Raw genomic sequence first — 9,193 nt, 5'->3', positions numbered from 1 at the left:
TGAATAGGCAACTAACAATTTTTAACTTTTCTTTACCAAATTAAACTTTGCATGAAAGTAGGTTGTCTACATATGCAACTAGGTGAGCAACCTATATGATGCAACAACAACAAGCACACAAGCAAGCAAGGGATATAACACAAATAAGCTTGCACAAGTAAAGGCACGAGATAACCAAGAGTGGAGCCGGTGAAGACGAGGATGTGTTACCGAAGTTCCTTCCTTTTGAGGGGAAGTACGTCTCTGTTGGAGCGGTGTGGAGGCACAATGCTCCCCAAGAAGCCACTAGGGCCACCGTATTCTCCTCACGCCCTCACACAATGCGAGATGCCGTGATTCCACTATTGGTGCCCTTGGAGGCGGCGACCGGACCTTTACAAACAAGGTTGGGGCAATCTCCACAACTTAATTGGAGCCTCCCAACGACACCACGAAGCTTCACCACAATGGAATATGGCTCCGCGGTTACCTGAACCATCTAGGGTGCTCAAACACCCAAGAGTAACAAGATCCGCAAGGGATTAGTGGGGGGAATCAAATTTCTCTTGGTGGAAGTTTGATTGGCTAGGGAGAGAGATCGGGCGAAAATGGAGCTTGGGGACGGAAGAGATAGTCAACTCAGAGAAGAAGACACCTCTTATATAGTGGAAGAACAAATCCAACCGTTATCCACCAACTCAGCCTGCGAAGCACGGTACTAGCGCGCTGGGGACGCGGTACTACCGCAAGGGCACACGGTACTACCGCAGGGCCCCGCGGTACTACCGCCCGTGCAGCAGAAACCAGAACAGCCCAGATGCAATGAAGCAGAGGGCGGTAGAACCGCTGGTGCGGTACTACCGCTCTCCCTTGCGGTACTACCGCAAGGCAGGGATAGTCCAGTTTTTGGGAAGGCACGGACATATAAAAATACATCCGTGGCAACTTTCGCTGAGTTGGGGTCTATGCAAAAATCCGACACGGTAGTACCGTAAGCCAGGAGCGGTACTACCGCGCGAGGCGCGGATGTAAAAAATTACATCCGCCCCTACTACCGCGCATGCTGCTGAGCCTGGCCAGAGCGCACGGTACTACCGCGCCCCTGGCATGGTACTACCGCGTAGGGCGCGGATGTAAAAAATTACATCCGCCCCTACTACCGCAATAGCAACAGCGCCTGGCCTGAGGCCACGGTACTACCGCTCCAAGGAAGCAGTACTACCGTGGGCACTTGCGGTACTACCGCGCCAGAGGCCGGTACTACCGCAAGGGCCTGCGGTACCACCGCTCCTAGGAGCAGTACTACCGCATGCCCCAGTTCAGCAATCACGACATTTTTCCTAGACAAGAAAAGATGGAGGATGCTCCAAAGTGCCAAAGGAAGGCGGTGCAAATAGAGTAGACGTGTACGTGATGATTCCACCCAAACCTTTCCAAAGCGGACCCCCTCTTAATAGTACGGCTTTCCTACGACTCAAATCCACCGAAAAGAAAACATAGAGAAACGCTGTCTTCAATAGTCTTCGAGGGGCACCAAATCGTCTTGTGCCTAGTCATGATATGTCTGAAATACTCAATGCACACGATTAGTCCGCAAAAGCATTGTCATCAATCACCAAAACAACTGAGGGATAAATATGCCCTTACACCCCTAATGCCTGGAAATGTTCCTCACTGAATCACCATACTGGCCTTGAATAACTCCCCATCAGAGGGGCTTGAGGAATTGACGGAAATACAGTTATTTGGGCTGAAAGATTGTGGGTCGTTAATGGGCTGAACTTGCACAGGTCCTAATGGGCCATATGCACCCGTGTTGTAAATCGGCTATCTACATGGAGGCTGTTACGTCAGCCTTTCATGGGCTAGATCCGCTAAGTTTTCATGAAGTCCCATGCGCCTTAAACATGCCTTTGACTGGGCCATCTTTTTCTGAAATGGGTCTCTATTGGGCATTGCCACGTCTCGCTTTAGGAATGTTGCACGTGGTCCATTCTACGTGCGACACTTGTTCCAACATGTAGCCGACACGTGGCACCTCTGCCATTAGGAAGCTGACATGTGGTGGATAGGCAGCAGGCTACATCATTAGCAGGTATCGGATCCGGAACCCGCACCCATTTGGTTAATGATGATTCGTTACTGCGGCTACCACGTGTCATTTACCCTTCACAAAACACTTCCATGTCATGTCATTTTTTGTCATGGGAAGTGCACACTTCCATGATAAAACGACAACTGTTGTCATGAAACATCTACTACAGCACATGTATGATTATCTTGATTCTATCATAAAATCATCTTGGATGTATATGGATGATAAAAAAGTGGCTTACTATAACAAATGTGTGTCACCATGGATGTGTCTTTTCTTTTGGTAGTGAACACTCCAGGATGGGGAACATCAATTCCATGATAAACCATACCAATTAGCAGGGTCGCGGGATGGTCAAAACGGCGCGTGGAGTGCCCGTGAGGCTGACAGGATCCCTGCTCGACCAACCGACACTGAGCCGGATCATGCAGGCAGAGAGTTCCAAAAATGTCGGAAAGGAAGTGCAAACTCCCGAATATCGGCAATACGCTCTTGGACAGCGTAGCGCCGGGTTCCCATGCCGAATCGTCGAAGATGAAGTCCAGCAAGCCAAAACGGATGACCTGCCCAGACAATAGTCTGCTGCCGATGATCGGAGATGAAGCCATCTGAACCATGATCTTGCAAACGCTCAGCCCCAAGGTGGGAGCCAACTATCGTTGGAATATCTGACAATAAGTAGAGGGGAATTGATGGAGGAGCTATGTGCATGCAAAGGGATCAAAGGGAGTACACACCAGGATTTTACCCAGGTCCACGCTCCCTACTCCTGCTATATGGGACTATACTCTTCCATATGAGATTACAGAGATGCGTACCAGGTGCCCTAGTCATGCCTTATATTGTACATGAGATGGATGGGAGCTACAACGGTTGGCTTATTTAATGCCATTGGTAATGGCATATTGACTGCCGACTGTTACTACTGCTAGTTATTACACTGGTAACGCTAGCTTTAATGTGTAGTGGAATGAACGATAACAATTGTCTCCATGTCGCACCCTTTGACCTCCAGGGGGATCCGACTAGCCGTTATCTCGTCCGACTGACTCCAACCTAGTCCAACTGAAGATGATGCGATGTTGATGGGTGCTGAAACTTCACCACTGGACAAGTCACGATCTGTAGCCCTACTAAGTTGGGCCCTATCGTTATTGTCCTTGCCTTTGGCCGACTGTTGCCATGGGCCTACCTGGTGGGGATTTCCTCCTCGCTATTTACCTTGGTTATAACCTTATTTCATTGAATGCTAGAAAACAAGCAACAATTTGCAAGTCAAGCAGAATACAAAGCCTTGGCCAACGCCAGAACAGAAGTTATGTGGATCTAAAATCTCTTGAAGGAATTAGGAATTCAAGTTCCTCCAGCAGCAAGGTTATGGTGGGATAATATTGGAGCCATAACTGTCTGGCAATCCTGTGTTTCATGCCAAAAAAAAAACATATAGAAGTGGACTACCACTTTGTTAGAGAAAGAGTTGCAGGCAAGTTACTTGACATTATACTTATTCCTGCGGAGGATCAAGTTGTTGATGGATTTACCGAGGCTCTCACGGGTCGACAGATTGAAGCATTCAAGCGCAACCTCAACCTCATTGTTTTCCTTGGTTGTGATAAGATCATAGGCTAGACCTGATTGTAACAAACTTGTATTCTGTGGTTATCTAGGAGGATCTAAAGAGGCATTAGAGATAGAGATGTAATCTAGTTAAGCTACTTTCCTTGCCTCTCAAATCTTTTGCCTAGTTTTAAAAAAAAAGGCCTATCTGAAAAGCCGATCCAATGTAGCCTCCTACATATATTAGGTGACTACAGTGTCCAGTTCAGGCGTTGGCAACAGTGAAACTCTGCTACTTCCTTGCTCTGTGTGTTTTACTTGCTACCTGATGGGGGAAAGCAGCAATGGAGGGAGAGAAGTGCGACAAACCTGTCCGTAAATCTGAACTAAATTTTAATTTACATTTGATCTTTCTGCTCTAGGACTACAACAGCAGGCAAAAAGGCGCAGACTGCGGTGTTACATACACTGCACGTAGATCAGCAGCAGTCTGCGTTTATTTGCCCGACAGTAAGTTTACAACCGTGTCCAGCCACCAGAATTTGCCACCCCGTGTTCTATCCGTGTGTACAACTTGAACGGAGGGGGTGGCTGATCGTGGGAGGCATATCAATTAGCCAACTTGACTGAGGGGAGGAGTCACAAGGGCGAAAGCGAAATAGTTCACGTTATTCCAGGATATCCGTTGGCCATAGCTGCTTCCACTTTGAGCTTTCATCCTTGTCTTGGAGCTTCCTTATTCCACCGTAGAATCCGTCACTCTCGTTGCCTTCTTCCCTGTGGTCCTTCCGATTCACCAGGGACTGCCTCCATCTTGAGCCAGGCGTGTATTGATTGAACTCCAGCACCACGGTGTCTGCAATAATATATCGTCACAAGAGTTTGTATGTTCAGAGATCCACTTCCATTCCGTTTAACAGTACCAATTTTCGTGTTTATGCTAGCCATCGCAGAGTGACTGCTAACAACTAAGATACTTGACCTCAACATTCCACATGAATTAACCCCCCCGGTTCAGGAATCAACCCCCTCCCGGTTTTGACTCACTGAAGTGGTTTTGACCACGTTGAGTGCTGACTGAGCAGTGCCATGTCAGCAGGGTATGCCAACTAAGCCACTAGGTCAAACGAGAACCTTTTTTGGTAAAAAATTGCAGAGATTAAAATTTTGATGAATCGCTCAATCTGTTCAGCCAAATATAGTGAAAACTGTCCCAGATTAGTCCACATGCTATGCTTGATGCTGTGTGAAATTTTCTGAAAACTTTTTTCTCGGTCAAAATTTTGGCCAAAAATTGCAGAATTCAAAATTTGATGAATCTACCAATCTGTTCGACAAATATGTTGAAATTTTCTCAGATTAGTCCAGATGCTATGTTTGATTTTCAGTTTTTTTGGGGTTTGTGTGTGGGGGGATAAAAACTGGGTCAAAATTGTGACAAAAAATTGCAGGAATTGAATTTTTGATGAATCTCAATCTGTTTAGCAAAATTTATTGAAAATTTCCCAGATTAGTATACATGCTATGCTTAATGTTGTGTAAATTTTTCTCAATTTTCTGGAAAAAATCGCTCAAATTATTGACCAAAATTGCAGAAATTGAAATTTTGATGAATCTCTCAATCTATTCAACCAAATATGGTCATATTAGTCCACATGGTATGCTCGATGATCTGTGAAAATTTCAGATTTGGCATTCCTTGTACCTGCTGAGTGGCAAGTTTGGGGTTATTTGGGGTGTGGTTCGACTGGTTTCGAAGTTTGGGGTTGAATCTTAAACCGAGTGGCAAGTTTAAAGAATAAGTGCACATCGTGTATAATAAAACCATCTTCAATATAGGTAATAAAGCAAGCATAACCTAAAAGGATGGATTCTTATGGAACAAGCACTCACAGAAATGTTAATGTCAGCTATGTTCAAAATATGTTAACTAGGTTATCAGTATCCCAGCATAATGTATTAGTGGGGAGACGATGAACCAGTTTAGTTAATGGGAATAAACATAATACACAACTCATTTTAAAGTAAATTAAGGTCAAACATAAGAGGAAGTCATCATTTTCGGACTAACACTTTCCATTTAATAAGTGGATAACCAAAATGAGTTTGAGGCCATGATGTTGTATTATAATGTTCTTTGAACTTTGCTGGAATGTTCATGGGGTCATGACTCTGAAAAGCCTATGTATATGCAACTAACTTTGCAATTATTAGTCAAGTCAAATAAATTAATCCTAGAGATTAAAGCTATTCTCACCACTACGATGACACCGACAAAAGTGCTCATTTCCATCACATGATTCCAAGTGGCCAACAACTCCATACCACCAGCCTGCCAAACATATATAGCAACACATGAATGAACACACTGTCCAGCAGTATAATACTCCTCATCACTATCAGATAAGATTAGCATATCCATATGGCAATGTTTAATGATTCTTCCAACACTGTCCAAAGCAAACACTGCATTGTTGGGCAGCTGGGAACATACCATATGGGAACTCCTTGTTCCTTCTCCACTGAATCTCAATGTTATCGCCAGGCCGTAGTTCATGTAAGCAGTCAGAGGCATGCAGGTCATGTGCAAGAGTTTCGACCCGAGGTGCCCTGATCCTGTCCCATTGCACGCCATCTTCCAAGACTACAGTTCGTCGCCCGTGTGGTGGATACCTGGCACGTCAAATGCTTTCTATTTTGAGTTATCTCAGATAGAGAACTTGAAGATACAAAAAAAAAAGGAAGAGAGAGGTATGAATCATCTCCACTAGTTGTGTGCCTAGAAACCATGTAGCACGTTCACAGTTTATGCTTAAAATCATACAGAACTTAGTACCTTGCGTGGAACGTGTCAGTGCGGAAATCATAGCTGAGCTCTGCATCATAGCATGACATCATGAACCCAACATGCCCATGCTGCAAAACAAACATGAAAGTCTCAGGATTTCTTTGTCAAACGAAACAGAAATATCGTTAGTTGAAAACTAAAAGAAGACAGGAGCTCAGAGGAACATGAACAACTCAACTGGAAACCAGAGAAGCAAATCCACCCAACCAAATTAAGGTGTAAGCTTAAATGATTACTCTACAGCTTGCTTCTAATAATTCATCCCTAACAGTCTAATAATTGGCACTGGATGACCAACTGACAATTAACAAAGCATACTTAATTGCATGCTTTACAATAAGTGAAATGAAATCATAGCAACTGCTCTGCTCAAGCATGAAGATTATTGTACCTCTCGGTTGTAGACCTGTGCGGGGAACCAGAACTTGCCGCTCTCCAGGTGGAGATACCACGACATGATGGAATCATCCAGCACAGGGCCCGCGGACGTGCCGGCGCCGCCGTCGGCCCTAGGCCGCATCCAGGACACCACCGGGCAGACGCAGGACAGCGCGGCAAGCCACCTCCGGTGCTTGCCGCTGCCAGCAGACCCGCACCCCGACGCGCCGCCGCCGGCCGCGGTCGACGAGGACAGATACGACCTCCACTCGTCCCTCGCGGCGGTACCCAGGACAGAACCCCACTTGTCGGACATGTGGCGCTCCCAGAGGTGGTCGCTCCTGCACCTTTCCCGCATGGACCGGCTGACGGCGGCCATGTTCCGCAGCTCCGCCGGCGGCAGCTTGGCGAGAATGCAGTCGATGGCCAGCTCCGGGAGGTCGAGCACCGACGGCTCGCCGGTCGTATCCGTAGTCTCCAGCTTGGCGGCCGGGCGCTTCCTCTTGAAGGAAGGCATGAGGGGCATGGCGTCCGCGGCCGTGGAGGCGACGCCGCCGAGCAGCCTGTAGCCGGCCAAGAATCCGAGCAGCGAGAGCGCGAGTTGTTGGGAGATGGAAGCGAGGAAGAGTCTCATGTCACGGGCGCATGGCTTGGACAAGAAGAGGAGGCAGGAGAAGACGAAGGTGGCGACCAGGGCAAGCATTGATGAGAGGCAAAGAAGCGAGCCGTGGAGCACTGCGACTGCACAGTGCTCCTCGCAAATAAACAACGCAAGCCACCCAGACCCAGACCCAGTGGAAGAAAGAGAGATGAGATGCTGCCGCCTCTACGACCACAGCCGCATCAACCACTAACTCAGCTGCTTTCTCCGGCCGATCGGAGAAAGCTAGGCGATGGAACCCACTTCAGAAAGGGTTAGAAAAATATTGGGTGGGATTCGATCGAATCGAAGCCCGGAGAAGAAGGGGGACACTTGTTGCCGAGCGGGGGTTGTTCTCGGATTGAAGCGGAGACGCGCACCAACTGAGCAGCCACAAAAAAGAAGAGCAAGAAACAAGTCAAATTCGAGCTAAGATTACTCCGACGGGAGGGAACCGAGGTGGGATCTCCGCAGCTGGAACGGGAGTATTTGGAGCCAAGGAAAGATCAAAGAATGGTCCTAGCAAAGACGAAAGGGAAAAAGGGATCTTGGAAGGAGATAAGAGAGAGAGAGAGTAGGTGAGAGGCGAGCGTTGGTGGGAGTGAGTGAGCAAGAGGGAAGCGTGGGCGGGGCCCGGCCGTGCAAAGCCCCACGCAAGCAGCTTCCCTGGCAAAGCTCACCGGCGCCCTCCGCCCCCTCTCCCTCCCCGTCCCTCCTCTCGCTTCCAAGAAACGAAAGCCGGGTGGGTGGAGGAAGGAGAGAAATGGGGCAGGGAGGAGGATCGCAGGCGGAGGAGGGAGACGAGTATCTATTTATGGGTGGAACTCGTTTCTGGCGTGCGCGCGCGCGGGCGGTTGTCATCTCTCTCCTTGTTTGCCTCCAAGCCTCTTGTTTCGTGGCGCCCTCCGGGAGGGACACCAATAATTGATTGGGAGCCATGCGTTTGTTAGAGCTAATCATAAGAGGTTTCTTGTGTTCCACGGGGGCCGAGAGAGAGAGAGAGAGAGAGAGAGTGAGTGAGAGAGAGAGGGGATGGAGAATTCATGGCCAAGTTTAGGAGAGGATTTTTGTTGATAGGAATTGTGTGTGCGCACATTTGTTTCTTCATCTGCGCTTCAGGTTTGTCAGGGATCTCGACCTTACATTTTTCGCGATTTGGATGTTGAGTTGTGGCAACTTGGGGAGGCAAGGACGGCGACGTGTTCCACAGATTTTGCCTACTTATTTGAGATCTAGGGAAAGGACCGAAAATGACCTCGTGTCTTGTCGTACAACACACGTTTGTGCCACTACTATGCTAATACAGAACTTGATTGTATTTTAAGGCATTGTAAAATGCAAAATGTTTAGGAAGGTGCTTAGTAAAATAAACCGAATTTTTATTAAGCATAGGTGCTTATCTCTACGTGAGTGATGACTAATGAATCGTCTACCCTCTAAAAATAAGCACCAGTGCTTAAGAAAAACTGGTTTATTTCTTTAAGTAACTTTCCTAAGCACCTTGCATTGTACGAGGCCTAAGAAATGATAGTAAGCATTTTGTGACATAACATCGTGTACTCCATTCTTCGATCCCACTCGCAACCGAGGATCCTTGGTTCTGTCGGATAAAGGCCAGATACCGCCAGGATTCACCTGTTACTTTGCGCAACATAAATGCAGTGATGAAATTTATTCTCGACCAGATTGGGGGCAT

General features: G+C 47.4%; 1 protein-coding gene across 1 annotated transcript; it reads right to left on the bottom strand.

The window, feature by feature from the left end:
- Positions 1-3,990: 3,990 nt before the first annotated feature.
- On the bottom strand, positions 3,991-8,589 carry LOC109738986 (F-box protein At2g26850). The gene is made up of 5 exons (XM_020298073.4): positions 6,871-8,589; positions 6,468-6,547; positions 6,126-6,304; positions 5,889-5,963; positions 3,991-4,487 (listed from the first exon to the last, which is right to left on the bottom strand). The coding sequence occupies exons 1-5, from the start codon at positions 7,558-7,560 to the stop codon at positions 4,300-4,302; spliced, it is 1,212 nt and encodes a 403-aa protein (XP_020153662.1). The 5' UTR covers positions 7,561-8,589; the 3' UTR covers positions 3,991-4,299.
- Positions 8,590-9,193: the final 604 nt, after the last annotated feature.

The sequence above is a fragment of the Aegilops tauschii genome, chromosome 3, assembly GCF_002575655.3.
Source record: "Aegilops tauschii subsp. strangulata cultivar AL8/78 chromosome 3, Aet v6.0, whole genome shotgun sequence".
In the NCBI taxonomy this organism is placed as follows: Eukaryota; Viridiplantae; Streptophyta; class Magnoliopsida; order Poales; family Poaceae; genus Aegilops; species Aegilops tauschii.
Note: the sequence above shows the minus strand (reverse complement) of the source record. Positions and strands in the feature narration are given on the sequence as shown.

What these genes read in the sequence shown, in the direction of transcription:
- LOC109738986 (XM_020298073.4), bottom strand. Translation starts at nt 7,560, where the DNA reads ATGCTTGCCCTGGTCGCCACCTTCGTCTTCTCCTGCCTCCTCTTCTTG. An exon ending in CACAGGTCTACAACCGAGAG is followed by an intron (nt 6,548 to 6,870) that starts GTACAATAATCT and finishes TTTGTTTTGCAG; the next exon opens with CATGGGCATGTTGGGTTCAT. An exon ending in TTGTCGGTGTCATCGTAGTG is followed by an intron (nt 4,488 to 5,888) that starts GTGAGAATAGCT and finishes ATATTATTGCAG; the next exon opens with ACACCGTGGTGCTGGAGTTC.